The sequence below is a fragment of the Falco biarmicus genome, chromosome 3 (genome assembly GCF_023638135.1).
Source record: "Falco biarmicus isolate bFalBia1 chromosome 3, bFalBia1.pri, whole genome shotgun sequence".
Classification (NCBI taxonomy): Eukaryota; Metazoa; Chordata; class Aves; order Falconiformes; family Falconidae; genus Falco; species Falco biarmicus.
In genome coordinates this window covers 12,038,118-12,064,901 of record NC_079290.1, presented here as the reverse complement: position 1 = coordinate 12,064,901, position 26,784 = coordinate 12,038,118, and the positions used below count along the sequence as shown (strand labels likewise).

Genomic DNA, 26,784 nt, shown 5'->3' with positions numbered 1-26,784 from the left:
GATGAGAGTGCTGCTTCTCTTCACAGCGGGTCTTGTGCGTTCAGCTGAAGAGTCTCCATCACCATGGTATTTTCACCATCTCTCAATTTTAATCATCAAGCTTTGCTTTACAGATGGAGAAAGCTTCTTACTTCCTTTCCCCTTTCTTTAACAGGTGGTAAAAGGATTTTCTGAGGATGCATAAGATTTTGGCAGCTGCAAAAATAGTTTCATCCTCTGAATTTCTGCCTCATATCCTAACTAGAAAAACTTAATGTCATCCTTCCTTTTGTGTTGTGAAATCTATAAAGTATAGCATATATTAGCTTAGCAGTAGGTTGTTTTGACCTGCTGAATGAAAAAGCACATACATTAGTTTCGGCTGTCAGCGTGGATGGTGATTCTGTTAGGAAATGGGGAAAAGGCAATGGAAAATAGAACCTTTGCAATTCAGAATGAGCAAACTGTTAGCTGCACAAAGCATCTTTCAGAAAAGAACATCTTCTGTTACTGTTTCTATTAATCTAAAAGTCATTTTGATCAATAAGGTGCATATGAAAAGGGTCATGTACATGCTCAAGCCCTTGCGTCTCCATACTTTTCCATCAGCATTGTTGCTTTTCTGTGTACAGGCTACTGCTTTCCCTTAACGACCTTGTTTTTTACATCTGTTTCACTTTCCTGCTTGTTGCAGACTTCCTCTGAAGAAACTTTGTTCTTTTCACTGATGGCATTTAATGTTTTGAATTGAGGTGACTCCTTCCTCCTAAAAGAAGTAGCTCCCTTCTTCCCCTTCATGATCCTGTTCTGCTGTTTCAGTACAAAACAAGCCGCCACTGATGACTTTTGCGGTTCTTCATGGAGCCAGCAGAAAGCGGCTCACTCCTTTTCCTTAAGAGGAGAAGCCCAGGGAAGGGGGTGCTCAGATCTGCAGATCTGTAGCCTCAGCGAGTCACAGCACCCAGGTCTTAAAATGCTTACTTTGAGTTGCTGCTGTCAAAAGTGCATAGCAAAACATAAATATTTAGTCACTATTCCAAAGCCAGACACTGACACTAGACACACAAAAAAAGAACAACCCACAACAAAAAAAACCCAACAAAACAACAAAACCCTAACTGCCTACAAATAAGCTGTGTCTTGTTTCTTCTGGCAGTAACATCTTACAGCCTGAAGGAGAAACAGCTGAGTTCCGAGTCTTTTCGTGTTCATTTCTAAAGACAAAGAAGCCATAATATTGTATCTTATTCTCAGTATGAAGTACCTGATTTACAAAGAATTATCCAAAAGCAAGGCCTGTCACAGATTTTTAGCAGGGATTCCTTTTCCCAAAGATGTTGATCTCCTGTGCCCAAGCTCAGGCACTAGGAGGAGGCAACTCTGCACCAACAGCTTGCTTGGTGCTTCTGAAATGCAAATCTATCCAGAAAGTGGATTGTATTGATGCTAGTCCCCTTACTAGTCTTCAGAAGGAAAAGGATAACATGTTGGCCCACCAAGTAGCCCTTTGTGCACCTGCATAGGACAGCACCTCTCCTGCTCCCAGCCGATCCAGCTGCAGCAGAAAGTTGCCAACGGTAAGAATAATTGTTCTTAAAAGGGTGATTTTCTTCTAGGTAACAGACAAGAGGGTAGGACAACTTGTTACAGCAGAACCAAAGTGACTACATGCAATCAGAACTTGGGGGTATTTGTCTCTGTAACCTCAGTCTGCTTCTGGGAGAAAGGGAGAAAGCAGGAAGAAAGGAAGAAGTTGGCTCTAGAGCTCAGTAATAGAGATGAAACTGCCCGCAACTCTGGGACACAGGCAGCCATCGCATCTCTAAAGCATTTGTGCTTAAAGCTTTCAGCTGGCTGGATGATGGTTGTGCCGTATCATGTTTCGGTTTCCCAACGGCTGTTGAAGACCAGCAGTTCTCCTATCATTGGCAAACAGGGAAACAAACGTGTTGAGCTGTGGTGAAGTCAAATGCAGACCTCATTTTGTACATCTCACAGAACCACAAGGGAATGTCGTGGGTAGGAGAGGCCGTCTGATAACGCCCACCACAGAAGCATGGGGGTGGACAAAGGAAATTTCCTCGTCAGCCTGTGAGTGCGATAAAGAGTGCAAACAGGCAGGAGTGCAAACACTAGCTACTTGGTAAAACATGGCTATTAGTTTGCAGACGATGTCAGCCCAGGTGGTCGCTGCCTCTGGCACACCAAACTCATCACCTTCCATTTTAGGTTTGTCTATCTCTTCCCCCCATGACCTTGCAAAAAACTCGTGGCTGTTTCTACTTTAAAAAAAGGCACATGGTGTAGGGGGAGGAATTTTTTTATTTTTTTTTTTTTAGCTTAGTCCAGTTCCAAAGCTCAGCTGAGGTTTTCTTGCAAGGAAGGGGTGCAGAAGGTCCTAGTCTGTCTTGTTCTCCCTTTTGGAGTCCTTTTTGGCCTGTCACCTGATCCTGTTGGAGCAAAGATGGCATCACTTTCCAAAACTCCTCAAAGTTCCTAGATCACTACCACACAGAGTGTTCAGATGTCCCAGCATTTTCACCATGCCCTAAAGATGCTCACATGGCCGTGGAAGAAATGCAGAGCTCAGGCAAATGTTAATGCCCCAGCACAGCAGGGAAGTGAGGTAATCCATGCTCTTCCTGCTTAGATAAAGCCTAAAGAATTATTAAAGACTTATCCAGGTGAACCAGCTATGCTTGGTTGGGAAACATGGGTTAAAGAATGTGGAAAGTCCAAGAAAAGCAGATGAGTAGGGAGTGCTAGACATTCAGAACTGTTTCTGGCCACAGCAAACCAACCTACCAGGCAAAAGTGGGTTGAGAAGTCCAACAGAGTAACGTAAAAGGACGAAAGGGAATTCAATGCAGTGAAGACAGTTAATTTTCACTGCATAATTTAAACTGAACAGCTTACTTTTTTCCTTTATTAAAAAAAAAAAAAACTAACCCAAAAACCCCCAACAAACCACAAACAAACAAATAACAATGATAAGCAAGTAAAGCAACAGAGGGCATGTGCAGTGTTTCTTTCTTCTCTCCTACTAATTTTCTTTCCAAATCTCCCCTTGGAGATGCACTGGTTCTGTAGCCAGCCCGCAATTTTTCCCCTCTCAGAACTATCTTGTTCTGCTAATGGAAACTGAACACAGACAAAAATATCCCATGCACGTATACATATAAATGTGTGCATAGCATGAGAGCATCCAAAGGCAGCAAGTAAACACCTAAAGACAGAAAATTCTTTATTGTTCCCCTCCTCCTTCCTCCACAGTAAATGGTGAAATAAGAAGTGTTTGCAGGCTTGTAGTCACGGGTCCCAAGCCTTGGACTGGAGCAGGGAGAGCAGTTTTCACCTTCAGCTCCTGAGGTGAACAAACAGAAAGCATAATGTAATATAAGTAACGGCTATCCCCCCTCAACCCCACCTTTCCAAATTTCCTTTATTTTTGCTTTAGTAAATGCTCCTAATCCAAGGGTGATAATGGAGAAGTAGCATTTTAAAACTAGTTTAACAAAAATAATGTAATAAAAGATATAGAAAGGGAAATCAACATTCCAATGAAACAGAAATGTGAATCAGTAACCACACAAGTTCCAGCAATTTTTTTCAAAATCCATCTGTAACATGGAGCGACAGTCAACAGAAGAGGAATCTGGCAGGGCAAATGGTTGCTTCTGCCTCTGAAACAAGAACTTGTGGGTATTTTCAGAGCGGGAGTCTGAATTTAGTGAACTTGTAAGCTATGGTATTGGGATATATCTTCCAAAAGTGTAATTAAGAAGCAATTAGTAGTCTTAGACTGTAGAGAAACCGCTGGTCTCATTTAACTTAAAATGATGAGTGAGGAGGGGAAAGCAAAGAATCTCTTGAGGGACCCTTTGCTTACTCTTGTTAAAAATCCTGTATTTATGAAGGGATTTTATCATGTTTGTGTAAACTTTACTTTTACATAGTACAGTCCGTATCTTAATAGAGAAGGGACGCTTGCGTGGACCACCTGCTTCCTTTTCATGGTCAGCGTGTTTCTCCAGAAAGCGCATTGATTGTGTGATAAGCAATGTTAAATGCTAAGCAATCAGACATGACATTGGAGTTGAAGAGAAGAGGCTGTGACTCTCTGAGGACTACCGCCAAGATAAAACCCACATATAGGTGGTACATCAGTTTGAAAATCACCCTGCCATCTCCAGCCCTCAAACAATGTGAAAGACGCAGAGGGAGGTAGCAATGTGACCTTTATAAATAGCTGATTTATGCTTGATTATTTTTTTTTTCTTGTGGCTTGGATATGGAGAAGCATACACAGCCCGTGTGACTTTGAAAACTTTAACGGAAATGAAACAGGAAGCCAGATCCTTTCACAGCTTGTTGATCTGCAAAGACGAGCCGAGTCTGTAGAGACTCTTTTTCTACCCCCAACAAAAGAAGTCAGGGGAAAGAAAGCCAGCTGGGGGATACTCTGGAAAGGACATGCAGAGGCGACATGATGGAAAGGCAAGTAAGAACAGAGACTGGTTCACTGAGCAAGAAAAACGAAGCAGAATTAACCACTCAAAGAGGAGTGTTGGTAAGTTCATAGAGCTGTGCTCTAAATTTGGCATCTCATGGTGATCAGCTTTAGAAAGCTCCTGTGCTGCAGATCATAGTGCATGGGCACTTCTTTTACCTGTGAGTTGGACTATACCTGACCTTGTAATAGTAATAAATGATGATAAACAGGGAAGTTGCTCCTGACTTAACAATGGACTTGAAAAACCGAAGAGTGAAGCTCTCATGAGTTCTGCACCCAGGTTTCCTACTTTTACTGCATTGGATACTGTAGCCTTTGTCTCAGCAGAGCCTTTTCGCACTCCTTTTGAATTATATTCTTTTGGGCTGTGGTTATAATCCTGCTGCTCACCTGCAAGTGAGAGCAAGAAGACAGCAGTTGCTTCTTCTGCTCGTTTGTGGGTTTAAACAGAGGCAGTAATGTCTTCACACTTGCTTAGCAATGTTTTCAGCATAAGCTTTTGCTGCAATTGCTATGCAGTTTCCTGTGGGTACAAGCAGAGGGAGGCAGTGACAGTCATGCCAGCAGCTTGGAGAGGCCGTGACCTGCAGAAAATCCTGGAGGTCCACGTTAGAGGCAAGTTCATAATGCTCCCCTAAAGGAAAGAAATATCGTAAGTATTCTTAACAGTAGAAGTTTGCTGTCAGCACATAGCCTTGTCTGAGCATCACAAAAGTCTGCAAAATGCCATGACCAGAAAGTCTAGAGGAAAAGAATCAGGCTGCTTCCAGCTTCAGCTCCCTGGAGCTCTCCTGTTGTCTCCACAGAGGTGCTGCCCACTCAGAGGCGAAGAAGGGGAGACATTAACTCCTGCAGAAACGTTGAATGCATACTCTAAGTAAGGCCTTCTCTAGCTCACTGTATGGATTTCCAAGATATTTTGGGGAAGTTCGCACTTTCTGAAGCTTTCTGAACCCTAGTAGCATCATGTTTCTACTTCTGCCCCGTCTGTAACAGAAACTGCCTTCCAGTTAGCGGATATTCCCCTTTCTGCAGTTGAGCCCAGCTCAGACCTAGACCTTGCTTGCTCTCTTTAGGATTATCCTAACTCGTATTCAGCTAACAGGAATGGCACACCCTGACCGGTCCAACACAGAGTGCAGGAGGCCTGTGTGTTACCTGGCTCAATCCCACCAGAGCTGTCCGCATCCCAGGCCAAGGAGGGGCTTCCAGAGGACGGAGGTGGGTACAGGCTGTCCCGTCTCAGCAACTTGCAAGGAGAAGAGTCAACATGCTCCTGCCGAAGCCTACAAGTGGCAAAAGGTAGTAGAGGGAGCTCTCCCTCTCTCTACTCAGGGAAGAGGTCCAGAAGGAGCTTAAGGAGGAAGAAAAGGCATATGGACAGTGTTAGTTAAAAAAACACCTCAAAGTTTCAAGAAAGTGTTCTCTGCTTCATTGTCGCAGGGCGTATTCCCCCTAAGAGCCCGTGCAGAAGGGCACAGGGTATTACTCTTTAGATTGCACTGAGGTGCTGAATAAATGCCGCGAGAAGAGGGCAGAGAGGGGAGGCGGGACGGACTCGCTGATACAGGGGTTGACCTGCAGTGTTTGTACTAGGCGTGTTTCATCTCTCTTCTCTAATGAGTCAGCAACCAGATAAACATTAACTTCCAGGTCTGTCTGCACACGGAAATCACCTACTAAATCCTAAAATCTTAGCACAGGTTAGAGAGGGTAGAAAGAGGCGGATTTGGAGTTGGCTGGAATGCTAAACCATCAAGCAGCACCGACAGTGGTTTGGCCAAGGCAAGAAGAAAGCTGGTTTATAAGCCCAGATTTTCTTTTCCTTGGATAAATGTGTTCGTGACATTCTGCGAGTGCCTCTAAGTGAGACCTCGGCACACTGGGGCACACGGGTATTTAACAGCTCCTGTCTATTTTGTTCCTTGCCCAGATTAACTGAGATGGACGGAGAAACAATCTGATATCCATGCCAGACAGTACAAATCTCTTCACTGTTTCATGAAAAATGCTGATTTTCTATCTCCAACCATTTTGATATCTTATATTTTTTTGGGGAAAAAAAACCCAAAACAACAAACAAACCATGAAAAACCGAAACCAACCAAAACCCAATGCTGTAAGTTTGTCCTAGCTCTGTGCTGGAGCAAAGTGCTTGTAACTCTGTAAAAAGATTTAAGTCTGCGTCACTTGTTCAGACCATTACAATTCCCTTCTGTTTTTCCTGCAAAGTCCCTAGGGAGGTAGAAGAAAATTTTTCTTTAATGTGTAACCAGAAAAGGAATTACACCAGTCTATGCAAATTCTCTACCTACAGCTGGGACAAATCACACCCGAAAGACTGCTATAAGGGAAGGTACCCAGTAAGGGTGAACTTCTTTTTGGATCAATGCATTTAATCTTGCTAATGAGGGAGTGTGTGAGGAAATCAACATTTAATAAGTGGGGGGGGGGGGGACTGGGGGGGGACGACACAGGGGACAGGGGATGGAGGGGCAGGGGGGACGACGACAGGGACAGACCCCAACAACCGCGAAGTCACCGGGTTCCGTTTATGGTTCGTGGCTGGGTTTCAGACAGATGCTGATGCCATTACGGGTACCGCTGCTGTAACATGTAAAATAACATCGCGTGACACGGCGCGGCGGTGTCCGGCTGCCGGAGGAGCTGCGGGGACAGCTGGGGCGACGGAGAGCCCCGCTGCTTTCCGCGGCTGGGGGCAGGCCGGGAGATGGGGGACAGCCCCCCGCCCTCCTCCCCGACACGGGCTCGCCGCCCCCGGGGGCAGCCGGGCGGCCTCGGGCCGTGCCGGGGCAGCGGGGGGCCGCGGGCGGGGGGCGGCCCCGCGGGATCCCCGCCCCGGGCGGTGCCGGCGTTGCGGCCGCAGCCGGGGTTCGGTGCCGGGGAGGCGCCGGCGGGGAGCGGCGGAGCGGGTGAGGCGCGGCGGGGGGGCGGGCTGGAGGGCTTCCCGCGGCGGGGCGTTTGGGTTTATTTGTTGCTGCTTTATTTTTGAATGTATTTTCCGCTTGACTCTTTTTGGGGCAGTTTTACGGGAATGGCAACGCGCGGAAAGCTGCCCCGGAGGCTGCCGCGGCGGGACCGCCTCGGTGCGACCCCCCCGCGGGGCCGGGCGGGAGGCACCTGCCGCGGGGCCGGGCCACCTGGGGCCGGGCCGGGACCAGCTGGCAGCTCCGAGGGGGGGTGTGGTGTGTGTCGATGTATTTGAGGTGGGTTTGGGCTTCCCTGGGGGGCTGCGGGGCTGGGCGCGCTCCCGGCGGACGGGGGGGGCGGTGGGTGTCGAGCGGCACCGTGTGTGCGTCGGGTGGGGGTCACTGCTGCTCGGGGGGGCGTTTGGTTTGGGTCTGGTTTTGTTTGGTGGGGCGTTGGTTTTTTCGTGGGTTTGTTTTTGTTTTTGTTTTGTTGTTGTTGTTGGGTTTTGGTTTTGGTGTTGTTCTGTTTTCCTGTGTGGAATCTGAATCGAAGTGCTGCAGTCTGGTTTGTGGTCCTATCAGAAAGGTGATGGCTTAGGAAAAAGGAGATTAGAGGTCAGCGCGTGATTCGGGAAGGTGTACGGGCACCCCTGCTTGACCTCCTTGCCTGGCTGAGCAGGAGCCAGCAGTGCCCAGGTGGCCAAGAAGGCCAACAGCACCCTGGCTGGTATCAGAGACAGTGTGGCCAGCAGGACAAGGGAAGGGATTGTCCCCTGTACTCAGCACTGGTGAGGCTGCACCTTGAATACTGTGATCAGTTTTGGGCCCCTCACTGCAGGAGGGACATTGGGGTGCTGGAGCGTGTCCAGAGACGGGCAACGGGGCTGGGGAAGGGTCTGGAGCACAAGTCTTGTGAGGAGCAGCTGAGGGAACTGGGGTTGTTCAGCCTGGAGAAGAGGAGGCTCAGGGGGGACCTTATTGCTCTCTACAGCTCCCTGACAGGAGGTTGTAGGCAGGTGGGGGTTGGCCTCTTCTCCCAAGTGAAAGTGACAGGACGAGAGGAAATAGCCTCAAGTTGCATCAGGGGAGGTTTAGGTTGGATACTAGGAAAAAATTTCTTCATGGAAATGGTGGTCAGGCACTGGAACAGGCTGCCCAGGGAGGTGGTTGAGTCACTGTCCCTGGAGGTATTTAAAAAAACGTTTATATGTGGCACTTAGGGACACGGTTAAGTGGTGGGCTTGGCAGTGCTAGGTTAATCGTAGGACTTGATGATCTTAAAGGTTTTTTCCAACCTAAATGATTCTATGATTCTGTGATTTCATACATCACTGTGAAGTGGTCTTTTATCATGACGTTATCATGAAGACACCATGCCCTACAAGCTTGTTTTTCTGCTGTACGGTTTAGGATACATTTCTGCTTTGATGGTTGCTGATCCAGCTCTCCTTTTGCACCGCCTTTCATACTAACCAACTGGTTTGTTCTTTGGAGGAGCTGTACCAATTGCATTCAGCTCTACTTTCATTTTCTGCAGTGGAGACAAAAACAGGTTTGTGTGGTGTTTGCTAGGTGAGTCTTAAGCTAGTGTGGTGCTAACTGCTCTATCGCTGGTAAGTGCAAGTACAGTTTTTTCCACTTCTGTCTTTCGGACCTCTCCAGTTTCTGCAAGTGATGAAATAAAAGAGGTAAATTGTGTGAAACAGGAAGAAGTGACCCATTTTGATTTTAAGGCTCAGAGAACTTCCTTGTAGTCGCTGAAGTGTGCTCTCTTAAGAATTCTATTTCTTTACTGCTGGACAGATAATGTCGTTAGATAGCAAGGGGGACACCATACAGTGAGAGGAAAAGCTGCAGTTTTGCATAGCTATAAAAAATACTACTAGGTGAAGGGTATTAGAATTGATTTTGAAGGGCAAAAGCAGCGTTAAAATGCTGGTCAGCATATTAAATACAAATGCTTTTATGGATAAGTATCTGCACTTGGATTTGGAATTCTGAAAAAAATATTTAATTTTTGTAGTTCTGAGGTTTTTTGTCATTGGGATATTAGGTTTTTTTCTTTTTTTTTTTTTTTTTTTTGAACTTTTTGGACTAGACTGCCTGACTAGATAGAGATAGGTGTGGATTTCCCATTCAGCATCAGGACTTTCACTTCACCTTGTTGCCCAGATAGAGCTTCCAGGTTAAATCCTCACATCCTATCTACCGAGGCTGTAACAACAAACATTAAAGGGCTTTTTAGTAATGTCTGCAGTTTTTCTTGAGCTTAATGTGTGAAAATGATTGCCTTTACATGATTACCCAGGCAAATGAGTTTGCAATTTCAGAAATACCTCTGTGCTGCATGCCCTGACCCTGCTCAGCTGAATCACAGTGCCAAACTATGTTAGGGGAGACGAGTATGGTTTTAATTTAGTTGTTTTGAAAACACAATGGAATAGACAGTGCTCAGGAGTCAAAAGGTTGTATAAATATGCTGCTTTCATTGCACTTTTATAACTACATTTGTGGGTGCGATCAGAATTGCATTAACTTTACCTTAAGGAGCTTCTTAATTTTCTCTTGTTTTAGGCTGTGAAATTATTTTTGTAAAAATTACCATTGGCCCGTATTAGTCCTATTCTAATGACATTATTATTCAGGCATTCTGATGTCTAAAGGAGTTGTAGTGCTCCTTAAAATCAAATGCTCATCTGAGTTGCAGTCTGATACGTGACCCTGAATTACTTTGGGAGAGCACGGTGGACACACAGCATCCTTTCTGCACTCCTGGATTGATGCAGCTGGCGTGGTGCTGGCACGTAGCAGTGATGGGCAGCTTTGCCACTGTGCTCTTTTGCTGGGATTCCCGGCATGGCAAACACTGGGTCCTCTGTGCATGGTTGCAGCACCGGGGATCAGACACAACGACGTTGTGCCTTTCAGAAGGACAGAGAAATAGCTATTTATCAACTAAAATGTCAGTGTTCCATGAAAGACAACTGCCAGGACTTGTGTACTTCAGCCACCGCAACGTAGAAGTGGTCCATGACAGTTTTAAGAGCAGAGTTTGTAGTTATGGATCTTGCACCAGTTCTGGGGCTCTAGAGAGCGTGTAGTTTCTATATTACAAGGTTTGGTTTCGTGGAGTTTGTTTTTTTCCCCCCCATGAACAGTATTACTCATGTTTGGGCTATTGGTGGCCTGGTTGTGTAAAATGAGGTCAAAGTTTTGACCCAGCGTAACTGAGGAAAAAAGGGAGATAAGGATGTCCATTTCTGGAGAAGGCTCCAGTGAAGGCAAACATTTAAAATGCTCCTGAACTGCTGCAGGCTACTTCATGAATTTTCTGAGAAATTTCTAAGTCAGCAGCTTTCAGTTTCTTTTCAGCTTTATTCCGTCTTTGTGGCTTTTCCCCATTTTTTCACTGCTCAGGAGTGATACTGTACATTTTTAGCATCCTCAGGATCCAGACCCCAGTGCTTGGAATTTCTCTGTAGCCTGTGCAGAGGTGCTGGAGGCTCCTGACAGAGAGAGGAGGTGTGTGTCTAGCTCCTGTCCCCATGTCACCAGCGCAGATAGATGCCCCTTACACCACGTACCCGTGTAGAGGGATGTGGCTCGCAAGGCAGCTTGTGCTGCCCACGCATTTCTTTCGGCAAACATTTCTCTGAGGAGAAGGCTCTGTACCGAGCAGAAGAGTTTGTGTTCAGTTGAGCCACACCATGTTAAGATGGAGGGCTAGAAATACGGGATGGTGTGACGGTATATGCTTAGTCTCTAGTCTTGTTGTTAGCTCCAGATGTGGTCTCGGGCAAGACCCCACCTCAGATTCCTTGTCCATAATATGTTGCCGAGATTTTCCGGATATTTTGAGTGTGTAGCATTTATGTTTCCAGGGTGGGGTGGTCATGTTGGGTGAATGGTGAGATGAAAGTGGGAAATGTGTACCTTAGCTTCAAAGTAGTGCCTTGATATGGTGTGGTGTACGTGGGGCTTTGACTGTGATCAAGTTTGCCCTGGCCTTTGTGCGGCAGAGAAGCATCATGGCAAGGTGCTTGGCACTGCCTGCAAGTCAGCCGCCACCAGGGCAATGCTGGCAAGTTTTTAATTGCCGAGTTTGTGCAGAATCAGTCTTTCTGTGAACTTCAATAGTTTCAGGTCTGCCCGTGTGGCAAAGAGACATCCTACCGGTTTCCCCCCGTTTTGCGCTGAGCACAGCTCCGCACCGTGTGTGTGCCTGCTGCGTTTGTCTGGGAGCCACCCGCAGGTGTGCTCGCCATCCTTCAGCTCTGGTTTCATTTCATGTCACTTCCCGTGCCTGAATTTCAGATGTGACATGCTTGCCAAAGGTTGAGATCGTAAAAACGAGGATGTCGTATCATTGCAGATAGTTAAAAATGACACTGCCAGGTTCCAAGGTTAGAAACTGTCCAGTACTCTGTATTTCATTTTCTTAGTGTACAAGTGACAGTAAGTTGTGCCTCTGCCAAGTGGCAGCCCCTCAAGGAGAGCTTGATATGCAGGGTCACACTTAACCATATTTTACAGGGCTGCCTAATTTTTGTTTTGTGTAGACCTTGCCGTGTAACTGTCCAGTTTTTAGGCAGTTTTTGCTAGTGCAGAGGTGTCAGGGAACCCTGGTCTCTCGGTCTCTGTGACCGATGTCTGGAGTGCTTTGCTTGAAGCTTCTCTTGGCATCCAAATGTCTGTAAAATACTCGACGTGAATTAGCAGTAATAATAACAATAATGTGTTTTTACAAGCAGAGATCTTCCACACAGAATATTCTGGGTTCTTGAATCAAATTTTTTTTGAAATGTTTGTACTAGCTATGACTTTGTTATTACACTGAGCGATAGTAACTGAAAATTAAGTTACCTTGATGCAGTCAGTTTTTCTTTCCAACATGTTTTGTTTGGTTTTGGGTGGGTTTTTTTTTTTGCTTAAGATTTTAGGCAAGAAGTGCCTGGCAACACTGTGTTTAAAAAAGGGGAGAGGAATCCTATGTGCGCGAGCTAATAAAAATGCCAGTTTGAAACTGCTGCCCTTTAAAAGATGGGGAGAGCAGGGTTTAAACACCCCAGCTGCATCCATACTAATAGCATTAACTCTGCAGAACAAAGCTGAAGTTTTGACTTTCATCAGGCTGGATGTTGAGAGGTGGGGGCAAGAAATACCAAACACTTTCAGAGTGATGGCTTTGATATTTTGCTTTCGGTTGCCTTTCCCTTCTGCCTCAAATCTGTCTTGGAAAGAGGGAGAGAGACAAGTAAAACTCCCAAGTAAACAAATAACACAGCTGGAATATCTATGCACGTACCTAGCAGGAAAGCACAGGCTTTTTGATCTGTGCACCACCAGATGTGAATTATTGGAGATTATTAATCATAAATTATATGTGATTATTGATCCATATGAAGAATGCACAGCTCTGCATGGCCTGCACACGGTCTGGTGCACTTTTGGAGAGGGCTGCAGTCTGAAGAGTGACATAAAATCTGTGTCATGCGGGTGCAGCAGTCAGGCCCTGCACAGAGGTGGGGATGCTGGCTGGCTTTCCCAGCTGTGTCTTTACCTGATGGCAGATGTACGCACCGCCTGTAAGAATTAACAGCTGCGACTGATAACTGCCTAGGCAGTAGATAAGCTCAGATGAGTTGATACTTTTTTTGGTTTTCTTGGATTACTTGATGCTGCTGTTTTCCTGGCTATCACTTGGGATGCCTCTTCATCAACAGGTAGAAACTTAAATTTCCTTGGGCTGTCCTGCAATGCATGCCCACCAAGCTGACTGGCACTTCTTGCTTTCTCCTCTGGGCTGCAGCATTTCAGTGAAGGATGCCTCAAGGTGTCAAACAGCTGTTTAGGAATGAGCCAGCTGGTGACCTCCGAGGGGTTGGGGAGTCCCCTGGGGCTGTCCAGCGGATGTGTTGTCCGGGGAGCACTGCTGGTGGAGTCCGATAAGCGGCTTGGTTTCCTCTGTGCTGCTCGCATAGAGATCTTTTCCATGTGGGTTTCCACTGACATTCCTTCTTCCTCAATCTAGGTGCTTTTCACCCCTCTTCGTGTGCAGCTGGGGGGCTCCTCTGCTTTGCCACTTGCACCCCTCCCCTGGTGCTGATGTGGCGGCCACTGCGGTGGGTCACGCTGGAGTTGCAGATCCCAACCAGTCCCTTCCTTTGGGGCAACGGGTGGCAGGTGTGAGAAGGCCCTGCTCGCCGGGGGTGGCAGTGACCCTGCGCTGCGGGGTCCGGGTGTGCATCCAGGCAGGTCCGGCCGGGCAGCCCAGGGGAGGGGGCAGCTGCTGCTGCTGGACCTCTGCCTGCAGAGACCGGGAGGGATGCCTCCTGTGGTACCACCCAGCCTCATTAGTGCCTAATGACTGTGCATCCTTAGAGGGTTGGGCTGCACGTACAAGTCTTGCACTGTGTGTCAAACGAAATTTTAAAAAAGAAGGAGGAAAGTAATTCTTACTGTGAAGTAAGACTTCAACTTTTTTTTTCCCCATAACCAAAGCTTCAATTACATAGACAAACCAACAGAAAATCCTGTTATTTATACCACTTAGCCTATCTGTTCAACTTAAGTGTAAGAGGATGTTCAGGCAGAAGATGCTTTCTTTACTCTGTCAGTTTGGATTCAGCATAGGAAAAAAAATTTATATATATATATATGTATGTATGTATAAAAAAAGGCATTTTTAAAGTTGTGTTTGCAAATAGATAAATCAGAAGCAAACATGAGCGGCATTAGGGATGACTCAACATGCAGCTCAGCAGCAGGCATAAGAATCCTAAGCGTGGGCTTCTGTCAAATAATAATTCAGTGCATTTACGTAAATTCTATTTGAAGTGTACAGGCATTAAATAGCAATTCTGAATGAGGATGGATTTTTTTCCACATTAAAAAAAAATTACAGTAGCAGGAATTTCAGAGGCTCCTTCTTTAAAAGGGGTTTATTTTATTTTTTTCTCCTTTTTTATTCACACTTGGCAATAAGAGCTTTAAGGAGCGACTTGCTTTTTGTGGCATGAAATGCTTTTCATGTATTGCTCTGGACTGTAAATTCTCTGAAGGCTTCTCAGTTTTCCTTACATAAATGGAAGTGTAGCTGAGCTTTTTTCATCTGGAAGTCCTGGCACCCTGTGCCTTAAAATGGAAGCTGAATTATACAGGAGATCAAGAACTGAACTTTCCTTTTCTTCTAGTAGACATTTGGAGAGAGGGAAACAGTATGTGCGGTCTAGGGCATGTATTAATAGCTTGATTATATAGATGAAATTGGTTTTGTAACGGTAACTCTAACGGTGTATTTTTTTATAATCACATGCTAGGTAAGAACACATTATGCTTGTTGCTACAGAGTAGGATACATTAACACCAGCCGTTTGGGTCCTGTTGACGACCAGGGAGTCCAAAGAAGGCTGCCAGCCTTTCTGCTGTATGTTTTGCTGAAAGCAAAAGGACAAGGGCTGAGAGAGCACTTGGGACTCCCTGCACAGGACAGCTGTGTAAATAAAGCTTTTCTTGCAAGTGATGGGCCTCAGTGCTACCAAAGCTATTTCGTTTTCTAGGTAATTGCACGATTCTAGTTACAGTTTGGGGCTGGGATTTTGTTTTGTTGGTTTTTTTAGTAGAAGTTAAGATCTGATCAGCAGACATGGCTGAAGTGTTGATAAGTCACTGATGATTACCATCTTTGCCTGTAAATAATTCTCTTTTTCTTCTTATACCAAGGAGACATCCTCATCTCTGGTTGTTATGTTAGAACAGGTGAAGGTTTGCCTAACAAGTTGACATTGCTTTGCTCTCTAAAGGAAGGGTTTTGTAATGAAGTGGTTATTGAATTAAGCAGTGCTTCCCACGTATCTTGGTGTGTGTTTGATCTGTTTTCAGTAGTTTTTCATTTTTTTTGGTGTGGCACTGATAATAAACTGGGAAATAAAAACCTTTGTAATCACTTGGCACGACTTAAAAAGGCATCTTTCTCTCTTCTAAGCTGTTATGGAGTGTAATCTGCTGTCGGTATTGAATTTGTATAATTCATAGCTCTTTGTGTCTCTTTGGCTCAGTCAGTTGAGGTGTATGGGCCCACGTGTGCATTACGCTGATGCCGGCTCTGTAAGGCTAAATCTCCTTGTTTTCCCTTAGAAGAGGCACTTGGCCTATTCTGTAACATGCCTTGGTAACCTATAGTACGTGGTCTGGAAAAAAAAGTGATGTGCAGCTGTGAGGACAGCTCTGCAGGCGCACACTGGGTGCAGGCAGACTTGGACCTCCGTGCTAAGGTTTGCATTGCTCAGTTGAGGGGCCTCTCTCCCTATAGCTCTGGGTCCAGGAGAGGAGGGAGGAGGAAGTGTACAGGTGGGCAGCAGAAGGTTTGGAACGGAGGGATCCCAAATTCTGTCTCCCTCTTTGAAGGAGGGGATACCTGCTTTTTAGGAACTGGGAACCTAGTGGTGTGTGACAACAGTATCAAACTTGGCCACTTTATGGTAACAAGTACCATGTCCTGCTGTCAGTGCCAAAAAGACGGTGAAGAGAAGTGTCCTGAACAGAAGTCACAAAGTCAGGTTTTAATTTTGAAAGACACTCTGTTGATGGCCTTGTTACAAGGAGGGAGGAAAAAAGTAAAAGGGTGAAGGTGCCATCAGACACGCTGGAATATTGCATTGTGCTTCAGCACTGCGTACAGTGCTGCGTGCTGCTTCCCAGGCTGATCTCTTACATTTGTACATCAGTTACACGTTTTTAGGGTGGCAGCCTCCAACAGGCTGTGAGGCTGTCAGATGTGGAGCTAATCCTTTAGAGACTTTTCTTGAGTTACTCGTGAAAGAAGCAGATGTTGCAGATGTCTCTTACTCATCTTTTCTTTCTGGCCTTTTTGGTTGTTTTTTGTTTGGTTTTCTTCTGCGTGTCTCCTGACTTTGCAGGGGGGTAAAATCTTAAGGTTTTGGCACTAGCAGGAAGTTGATGTGGCACGAAAAGGAAATGCCATGTCCTACCTGCATTGCAAGGTAAACACTGCTACCAGCTCCTACTTCAGCGCTGTTCAACCTCTGTTCATCCCGATTTCTGCTAGGAGTTGTCTTATAAGTCCCAGGGCTCTGTTCCCCTGCATGGGAGAAGGGTCAGGCCTCCCTGTCCTCACGGGGATGCTCGCAGACAGTCCTCAAACAGCTGTGAGCCCAGCAGCTGGTTGCAGCACCGATGGGTTGCCACTGTCTCCTGAGGAACAGCAAAAATCGTCTCCGTATCCCAGGGAACAGATTGGGTTTAAAAATCTGTGGGCTTATTTTACTCCCCCCACTGGTGTGTTATTAACATAATTGCTTTTTGGTTTCTGAACAGTTTTGGAGGGGGCAGAGAGGGGGTGGAAGGATCTATTTTAAACTGCCGCCTTCTCTTATTCATGTCTTGTTTGTGATGTGTTTTTACCAGCAGCGTTTTGCGATCCAGCTGCCACTTCTAAATGTCATTTACTTGAATAAAAAAAATGTAATTACATTTCTAAGCGTGACATAAGCACTGAAAGTAGTTACTGAATCACAAAGTGCTGTTTGAACAGCAGCTTTCCCATGATGGGAGGGAAAGTTTATGAGGTCCTGGGTATGCTGTAATACAAGTGTAGCAAAAATACTCAAAATCACTTGTTTTCAGGTCTTCCCATCTTCCGTTAGGCTTTTTATTGGGGAAATACATATTTATAAATCCCTCTTATTAAGTAAAAATAGATGGACAGTATTTGGTTATCTCATGTTCTCTGACACAGGTTTGTGTTTTTGACTGAAATCAGTAAGACAGTGCTTCCCAGCATTCACATGTATTTCTGGTGCCCCATAAAGCATAGTATGTCATTTTAATAGATGGACCAGCTCTCACTTTTTATAGTCCCAGTTTGTTCAAAATCTAAAGAGGGGCCATACAGTCATTTTAGGTAATTAAGTGAAAGTCAGCTGCATCTTCCTTTTGATACTGTATCTTTAAATTGCTGTTAACAAAATTCATTTCAATCATCGTTAGTTTCAGTACAACAGCACGACAAGATAAATCCAAAATACCTGCAATATCATAACCCAAATATCCATGGCCTGGACAATATTTGTAAGCCTTCAGGTTCCATTCTAGTTAGCAGAAGGTTCAGTTATTTACAGTCTACTGCGATTTTTCCAATGCTAATGCCCTTATCCTAAAGAAGAGAGAGAAAAAACTGGTGGCTTCGTTCTGCCAGGACCATCATCTTGTTACTAATTCTGAGTTGTTGTTCTCTAGGTAGCAATTTGGGTGCTTACTGAGAACGTGCCTGTTGGTGTCCATCAGCAGTAAGTGTGTGAGCATGTGCTGTTAAGTGGGAGTGTCCCGGTGTTTCCATGAGCTATGCCATTTTCAAACTTTACAGCTGATGTTTTGCTGTTTCTTACTTGGCATCTGTAGTAATCATTTCCTGAAGCTTCAGATTTTTAGTCTTTTTGGCTGTGCATGAATGCATGTCTTGCTTTTTCCTGCTCAGCATGGGCAGGTATAACCCCCAGTCGTGCCAGGTACACACATGTTAGTGCAGCCGACAAGTAGAAGCTAACAGAAGACCTGCCCATCATCTTGAATGTTCAGAGCATACGGGTTTTGTGTGAATTGGAACTAGCACTCCAAAAGCTTCTCTGGTTACCTCTTTGAAGTTTATGAACACCTTCTCATCCACAGCTCTTAACCTGCCTTTTGCTCGTGGGAGATATGAAGTCCGGGTCTTGTCTCCAGACAACTTGTACGTGACATCCTGTAATAAAACTTCTTCAAACAACAGAATAGTGGAAAAGGCGAAACATCAACAGTGCTCTTGTATATCCAGCAGTGCTTGTAAAAATGCGTGCGTAGCTGTTTATCTCATTCCCAAGGATGGGATTCATATGTAACTCTTCAACCGGGTAGTTGTCCACGGTGCATGGACTTAACTTCCTCGGAAAACTTAAGCCCCTCTTAAATTTCCTGTTGAAGCGAGGAGGGGCAGAAGTTCAGTTGACATGAAAGTATGCTGAATGAGTAATTCCCTTTGTGGAGTCTCTGGAGGAGGATCTTTTCAGCCTTCTCTGGGATGCCTTTATAAAAAGTTGAGTTCTCTTGAAGTTTTGTACTAAATGAATAAATAAGAATAGAGCAGCTGTTGATCATAAACTCTGGGGATTTCCTTAACTTTCAGCCAGAAGATAAATTTTTCACTTAGGGAGCGGATACTGCCTTTGTCAACTCTTCAGTCTCGAGGCCCTCTCTGAATTCTGGGTTTTGTTATCAACAAAAGACAACCAGACCCTTCCCTAACCCTGCCTGTAATGCCAAGAGAGTGACAGAAATGTGTCCTGGTTTATGTCTGTGAAGAACAGTAGAGCACACCCTCTTTGTGGTGATCTCCTGAGCTTTCTTCGGAGTTTTAAATTGACCCAAAACTTGCCCAAATTGAGGCAGGAACATTCCTTTAATTCCCTGGGTAGTCATATGATGCTTAGTTGGCTAATGCTGCCTTATATGGCCCATTTGTAGACCAGAACTCCCAGGAACCCCTGGTCTTTAAAACCTTGACTTAATGACGGGACAGGTCCCCTAGAAACTTGAAAAACTAAGTATATAATATACAGGATATTTATCAAGTATATAAAAATATACTAGCCTTTTACATTTCATGTTTGGTGTTTCATTTGGAGTGGTATTGTTCTTGAATGTTCTTTTTGTAAGAAAACAAATAGAAACAAGTATTGCAAAACAGTGACAAGATTTTTTTCCCCCTCTCTTTTTATCCCTGTTTTAGGAAGGCATGAGGTGCAGTCCTGGACAACAGCTACCAAGCAATCCTTGTGTCTCGTGTGGCAAAAAGTGAAAGTGAAGCTAATGCTAAGCATGTCTTTCCTCATTGCTGTTCTTTGGTATTGCAGAAGGCTGTACAGTTTTTTAGCACAGCTACTGAAACGGTAGGTTTTTACTGTGCAGGCTTGAATCTTCCACAGTGTGGCTTATTTGAGCAAATACTGACCTTTGACAGCTCCTCACTGACACCTGTTTTATCGTTTGGATTTCAGGTGGAGCAACTACCTTCAGAGAAAACTCATAAGTAAGCTTTTCGTTGTCATTCCGTACTCATTAATCCCCTCCACTTCCCCACCGCAAGTACCCTTTAGATGCAGAACAGCAGAAGGTAACTAATCTGTAAATTAATGTCAATTTAGGGAATCTCAGTGTGCTGACAGAAGTTGATCTACTTGGTTACAGTGCGAGAGAATGGAATGGAGAAACAAAGCAGGCCAAACACATGAGGGAGGTAAGAGCTAAATTTTAACCTCTGCATGAGGATGGGGGAAAAGTAGTGCCTGGGAAAGGAATAGCACTGCCAGTTCGAGCAGCCCAGTGAGCAGAGCCTGTCAGATGAAGAGCAAAAGGGACACTTTACGTCTAAATAAAGGCTGTAGCAGAGCGGGTCAAAATGTAGATCAGATTTTGCATCTTGCATCTTCTCCAAATTCCCCTCTGGACCACCCATGACCCACGCAGCAGCTTTAACAGGAAAAATCATCCTCAGCCCCAATAACTTGGTCTTAGGTGCAGTCTCTTGGCCAGCCTTCGATTTAAGGTAAAAATTCTCATTTCAGGGGGGAATGAAACACCACAGCCATTTCTCTTCCAGGCTCTGGAGGTCCATGGGACAGCAGCCAGTGCCTGGCAGCCTCCCCGCTGCGACTCCCTGCCCGGCTGCATCAGCTGCAGGGTAGGGCAGGAGCTCCCATCTGACCTGTGCCAGGTTCGGTGGTGCTCAGCAGGCGAGGAGGTGGCGTGCTGGATGCGGCCATCCCTGCCTTCGCACAGTGTCCCTCTGCTCCAGCTCTGTGGCCCTGGCCGCGCAGCGCAGCCATGGTGCTCCCAGGCTGGTGCCCTTCTGAGGCGTCTGCCACTGCTGCAAGCAGGACACGCGCAACTTAACTGCACCTGGCAGTTCCTGCTGCCTCACACCACACATAGCTAGGACTAACAAGCTACTCATCTCACAGTTAATGTTCTCGTTGTCCTCAGCACCCCAGTCAGCTGCCGAGGGGTGGCTGGAGGCAGCCCTGGGCTCTGTGCGGAGGTGGCAGCCTCCGCTGCTTGCGGGCATCAGCTAATCCTCAGTGCTGCTCTTTTCTGATTCTCTTTTTTCTTCTTCTTCCTTCTGTGGTTTTTGTGCCTTCCCATGTAAGTTCTTCTGTGTTGTTTTTTGTAAAAATTTGTTTTCCTCTTTATCTTCAAGCTGCTAGCTTGAAGATAAGTAATAATAAATATTATTAAATAATAATATTTATTATTATAAATAAATAATAATTATACTTCTCCCTGGGTTTTTATTTCTCTTACCGTACATCATTTTACCTGAAATAGTTTCTTGCAGCTTAGTGAGTTTTCTTCATAACTGTAAGTCAAGGTGACAAGAGTTGTGCAGCATCAAACCAGGCTTTGGGTCATAGATAACTGAACTTGTGAGCCAAGGACCTCCTAAATTCATGCATGGTCTGCTGTGGCAAGATACACCGTTCTCTGTCAGCTCACCGACATGTTTTTCAGTTGTGTACATTGTGTGTATGTGCTTACACTTGATAGGCAGCAATGGCAGCTGCCGTTGTTAGTGCACGAGCAGTGGGCTGTTGGCAGCTATATCTTGGTGGCCATTCATGAAGGCAGCGCGGCACGAGGTGTGGCGGGAGCAGCGGTGCCCTCCCAAGGGCCCTGACCACGTGCTTGGAGTTCAAGCAGCACTACGGTATCCAAACTTGTGATAGGGATGGGCCTCCAGGAGCAACATGTGGTTTATGGCTCTCTTTCAGCTATGGTCAGCCTTAATCACCAAGGTAGGCTCAAACACCGTGGCCTGGACCTTTACTTTTCCCATAAAACTTGTACCTAAAATAGGTTTAGCGATGTAAAGTAGTATCTGTTGAAGCAAGCTTAGACTCAAATCTAGTTAATCAGCTAATCTTCTATAATACGTGACATTATATCCTAGCATCCTCATGGTGTGGCATTTCAGACCGACACAGGACGAATGCAGCATCAGGTCTGTATTTCTGATTATCAGATGATGATGGAAACACTGTCCATGATAAGCAGAGAGAGATCAAAAAAGCAGAGGGGGCAAGATACGCAGTAGTAACGAGAGACACCAGCTAGCCATCTGCACTGGGAACAGCCATGGGGTTGAACTTCCAGGTGGTGCCAATGCCTGTTTCATGGATCAGCTTTTCAGAGAGCCTTCAAGAAAGGAAGTAACCCTTACCTCGGTCCTGAGTAGTGTGCAAGTTCTGCCTCAAAATGTTGCTTTCTAATTTCTGTTGTTCTCTGGAACAGGCGATGGCACATATTTTCATTCAACATCCTTGCAAGAACAACAAAGCAAAAAAAAATTATTACAGTTGCATCCACCTTCAGAAAGGGACACTGCATAAAAACAAGGAAGTACATTAGGAAGAAGCTAAAAGCTAAGAGACGAGTATTTACAGTCAGTGTGTTTGACATACATATAGCTTTGGTCATGGTACTGGAATCACAGAGCAAATACATACCAAGAAGGATTTAAGAAAGGGTAAAAGGAAGCTCGTAATGCTGAACAGCAGCATAAGGGAGTTATGAGAAAAAAGAATGTATTTTTCAAAAAGCTGGAGTTGTGTCCAAATGATGAACAGAGAAAAGATCCAACTTTGTCATGTTAAATGCAGAAACGCAGCAATGCCGAAAGTGCACAGGGCAACACAGTAAGGCCAAAAGTGATTTGGAGGAGCAAGTAACAAAAGATAGCAAAACTTTTAATAAATTTGCAAACACTTACTGGGCAGCAAGCCTTTCAGAAAATCCATGAGCCTTCCAGATGATCAGACCTGAAGAAGAGTTTCCTTTACATAGAGCAGCCACTGTATGGCTGGTTATATCAGGTAGAAGTGGTCACAGGCAAGAAGAACATTCTAGGCTGAAGTCTTGTGAGATCCAGAACCAGCCTAACCTGCCCAAAAGGGGCAGTCCCTTGCTTGTCCTGCTCCCTTTTTCTCACCTCATTCTAGCTAAGCATTCCTTCTCCTTCTTATGTGCTGGCTCTTACGTCTTCTGTTGGATGTGGTTCACCGAGATGATGATCAGGTCATCCTGAAAGGACCTTCTCTAAGCCACCTGAACTTGCTGAAGCAGCAGGACACTCTCCCAGCAGGATGGATTCAGTAGGCTTACTATCACAGCCAGGGCAAAGTAAGAGTAGGGGAGACTGCAGCTGAGAAGTGGTGTTGGGATGGGGCCGGGAAGCAACAGAGATGAAAGAGGACCAGGGATTGAGACCATGTTCCTGCCCCCTTCAGGAAGCAAACTGTGAGACTGGTGCAGCAGCCTGTGGAACTGCAGGGTCCTCTCGTTCCCTGCCAGTTTATTGCTCTGAATTGGCTCAGCAAGGGCCCAGACGAGAGCCAGAGGTAATGCAGAGGGAATACAAGGAGCGTAAAGCTGGAAGAAGGGCCACCGGCTTCAGCACAGGGCTGCCAGATCTGCTCAGTCTCAGGTCACTGTTGCACAATGGATTCAGGTCAGTGTAAGGAGATGTTTTTGCCCAAAGGAATTTTCTCCAGATGCCAGTTTCTGCCCTTCTGCTGCTCCATCCCATGTATCGGCAAAAATTGTGAAGTGGCTGGTGTTAAAACTATTATGGCAAAGAAGCCTTCACTGACCTGCTCTGATTTGGTTGACCATGTGAATGTTTACACTAGCAACAGCGTAGAGACTGGGGCAAGTTGCTGGGTTTGGAGAGAGTTCCGGATCACTCTTAAAGGGCCAGTGCCAGTTCAAGGTGTTTACCAAAAAACCGTGGTGTTGGAACATTTTTATGCCTGCAAAACTTAAAAATATACTCTCTCATTCCCCTAGCTTGCTCTTATGAGTAGTTTGGAACTGGACTCCAGTCAACATGGGTTTTATCCAAGATTTAAAATTTTTATAGTTTGGTTTTTTTTTTGGTCTTTTTCTAGGCATATGAAGAATTGTTTTGGAGCTGTCATATCAAATACCTGCGACAGGTCAGGAGAGACAACTATTGTGTACTAAGAGCGGTGCTTTTTCAGGTATTCAGCCAAGGCATTCCTTTTCCGTCATGGATGAAAGAGAGAGATATATTGAAGGTAAAACTAATTTCCTGAATGAACATGATTCAGATAACCCTGCACTGCAGATGGAAGCTTTGTTCCATGTGAATGCTGACGTGTCTGCTATGGAAGTAGAGGAGAATCACTATCAGAATTTAAAGAGAAGTTTTTTTAAACTCTTTGAACTATACTTAATTGAAAAAGTGTCCCAGATCTAAACATACCCATGTGAACATAAGTCTTAAGTGGTAAAAAAATAAAGTGGATGGACAAATGTTACTGCTGCCCTGCTAGATGTCACTCCCTTAACACAAAAGGGTATTTGAATCCTCTTCGTCCGCATCTGTGCAAAGTCCAGTGGCTCACTTGGGAGCTGCTGAGTGTGCTGCTGGAGCAGCAGGAATCCTGCCCTGAGCTGCAGGAGCTCTGGCAGGAGGGATCGGTGAGGAGGTGGGGAGCTGTAGCTGCCTGTAGGGGCATGTGTGTGAGCTGCGGGAGGTGTCTCTGATCCTGAGTACCTCACCGAGTGCAGATGTATCCAGCTTTTCCAGGGTGTGGATTATATATTTTGCTGAGAGCGTATTTTCGTCTTTTTTGGCTGGCCCTCTTGTATTTTCTTACAGACTTGGCAGTCAAACGAAGCCTCCTTCTTAATATCTAAGTTGTTCTGAGGCCCATCTTTTTGTTGTTGTTTGAACTGTACAACCAGAGGCTAGAACCACATTGTAAATTAAATATGTAGACAAGTGTATATAACTTTATATTCTACTTCTTGTTACGGTTATGATGGTTTTGATTAGCGTTGTTTATTTTTTTTTCCCCCCTCCCAGCTCCCTGAAAAGCTTTTGTATTCTCAAGGTTGCAACTGGATTCAGCAATACAGTTTTGGGCCAGAAAGGTACACGGGTCCCAATGCCTTTGGTAAATTGCGCAAATGTATGGAGACGTTAAAGACAAATGTGAGTATCGAGGAAATGGTTGGGAGGAATAAAAGCACTGAGAAGTGGGTTGAGGCAGAGTTAGGGAACTGCTCCTGGTTACGTATGTCTATGACAGTCAGCCTTCCTCCTGGGTTCAGAGAGCTGAGCTGCTGAGAAGGTCATCAGCTCTCCTGCAGGGGAACCCAGCGTCTGGGGATCCACTAGGCTAAGTACTCGGGATCCCCCTGCAAGTTAGGGAGGCCATCCTCCCCGCAGCTGTTACTGTGTGACTAGTTGCCCTTACTGCAGGAGCCACTTGACGGCATCTCAGAATTTTGGTCAAAAATAACAACGTGCAGTATGAAATCCTCCTGCATTCCCTCCCCATATGGGAGGGAACAAAGGAACAGTGCGTTTTCTTCTGTTGTCTTTCCTTTGCTCCCATCTTTGTGAAATGTTTTATTTATCCAGTTGTACTATAATTTCTCTCTGTAAGCTGAAGCACTTGATTACAAAGACCTATCAGCCTCACTGCCCCCGTCTGCTCAGCATAGCCAGATTGCCTGCATTCCCAACCAGGAATATTTCTTACTTATGTATTTAAAACTTGGGGAGTTTTAGTAGCCCCAAAGCCTACTGAAACAGAGATAAAAAAATCAGCCTGAGAAGACCTTGCACCTTCCTTGCGCTCCTCTGGGGGTCACAGCCCTCAAGTGAATACTGGTATTTGCTGGACTCCGGGGTTTGGGCTAATTAAGTTGAAACGCTTCTCTGCAGCATATCAGATCTTAAACTGACGTTTTGAATTCTACAATACACTGTGGTTCTGGGTTGTCTTAACTACAGTCACAACAGCTTATTTTACTGGTAAACATTTAAGCTAGTTCCTTTTACGTGACCCTGTGCATATGAACCACAACTCTGTATTTTTAAATGCTGTTATCAGTGATGATAATTGTGACTCAAGGAAAAACAACAAACCACAAACAGATCTATTTAGCTCTAGAAACAAAGCATTAGTAATAAAAAAAGGGAATTAAACCAGAGATCTGTTCCTTGTCCCTTGCCTGCACTCTTGCTGTGCCACGGTGGCCACTGCCTGTCTGCTTGAGATGTGCCTGGTGGTTCACTTGTGCAGTTTATCGTGTTGTTCTGGTCGCTCTTTACATTTGCCAGTGTTGGGTTGTTCAGCTTTCCACTTGTAGTTCTTTTTAAGTTGATGTTAGTCCCTTCGCATGAAGCGTTTGAACTGAATGCTTGTGTGGAAAACTGTTTCAGGTCAGCACGGTGAACAAATCATACAATTAGCAAATTGTTGCAGAGTAGCTGCAGGATGCATTATGCTGTTACCAGGCATGAGGTGTAGCTCCCAACTTCATTTTATTTTTATAAAGATGCTGTTTGACCAGTGAGATGGATTTTTGCCTATTTTCCTAACAGGGTTGTCTGTGGCCTTTCCCAGCTCCATTGTCACCTTGTGGGCTGCTGCTTGCCGATGCTGTTGTGCCTGGGCTGTGTTGGTTAACAGGTGCTTTACACTTAGGACAGGGTTTTCACTTAGGTATTAGAGGTCCCCTAGCAAAGGGACGTTAGTGGTTCATCAGCTTGGTCTCATTTTTAACCTGTAAGGAAAATCTTCAGGAATGCATGAGGAGATGGGGGAATCTGTTTCTCAATTTAATGTTCATGGGTAGGTTAGATTGTTGAAAATTTTGTTTAATTGAAATTCACAGTTTATGGCCACTTCAACATACAAATGTTACAAGCACAGAATTAACTGAAATTCACTTCAATCCCAGTTATTGAGCATCATCTCTTATGGTGGTCCAAAAAGCCTCTCGGTTTTGGTACTTAGTGGTCCTTGGTTGCTGGGTGGGGTTAAACCACAACATGCAGCCATCTTACCTTGACGTCATGAAGCAGAGCACACCGAAGACATACAAATGTGCACCGTTCATAATACCATTCTGGCTTGTCCAGTTTGTATAGGTTCCTTTTAATTGACACACTTCCGAATTGGGCTCAGCATCTAAAGAATTCAGGCTAGGACAACTTTAATGTAAAAGGTACTATAGAGGAAAATCACTAAATGTTGGAAGCTGTAAGTTAAAAATAGGTCAGGAGTCATTACTTAATCTAACATTTGTTTATGGCTTTGTGTGTATGCCTGATGCCACAGAGATTTCCTGTAACTTTCTGGGGTCCTTTTGGTGGTTACACTCCTTTTAGACTCTTCACCAGCAACGATACCTGTTTTCTTTATAGTGGTGGTGGGTGGCTTTTGTATAGGGGAATTGTATTTGCTTTCTCCTAGACTATCATTAGCATCCAGA

General features: G+C 45.1%; 1 protein-coding gene across 9 annotated transcripts in view; it reads left to right on the top strand.

Annotated features, from left to right (window-relative positions):
* The first annotated feature begins 4,098 nt into the window (after positions 1 to 4,098).
* OTULINL (OTU deubiquitinase with linear linkage specificity like) overlaps positions 4,099 to 26,784 on the top strand; it is a 51,201-nt gene continuing 28,515 nt past the window's right edge. The window contains exons 1-7 of one of the 9 annotated variants that reach the window (XM_056331110.1): positions 4,108 to 4,549; positions 17,680 to 17,729; positions 19,205 to 19,364; positions 19,473 to 19,504; positions 19,620 to 19,711; positions 23,418 to 23,567; positions 24,362 to 24,490. In XM_056331110.1, coding sequence (XP_056187085.1) covers positions 19,285 to 19,364; positions 19,473 to 19,504; positions 19,620 to 19,711; positions 23,418 to 23,567; positions 24,362 to 24,490 — 483 coding nt within the window. In that variant the 5' untranslated portion in view covers positions 4,108 to 4,549; positions 17,680 to 17,729; positions 19,205 to 19,284. Of the gene's footprint in view, positions 4,550 to 7,065; positions 7,091 to 7,274; positions 7,426 to 17,679; positions 17,730 to 18,487; positions 18,512 to 19,204; positions 19,365 to 19,472; positions 19,505 to 19,619; positions 19,712 to 23,417; positions 23,568 to 24,361; positions 24,491 to 26,784 lie in introns of those variants that run through there. The other 8 variants (XM_056331111.1, XM_056331108.1, XM_056331109.1 and 5 more) reach the window with 8 other exon arrangements.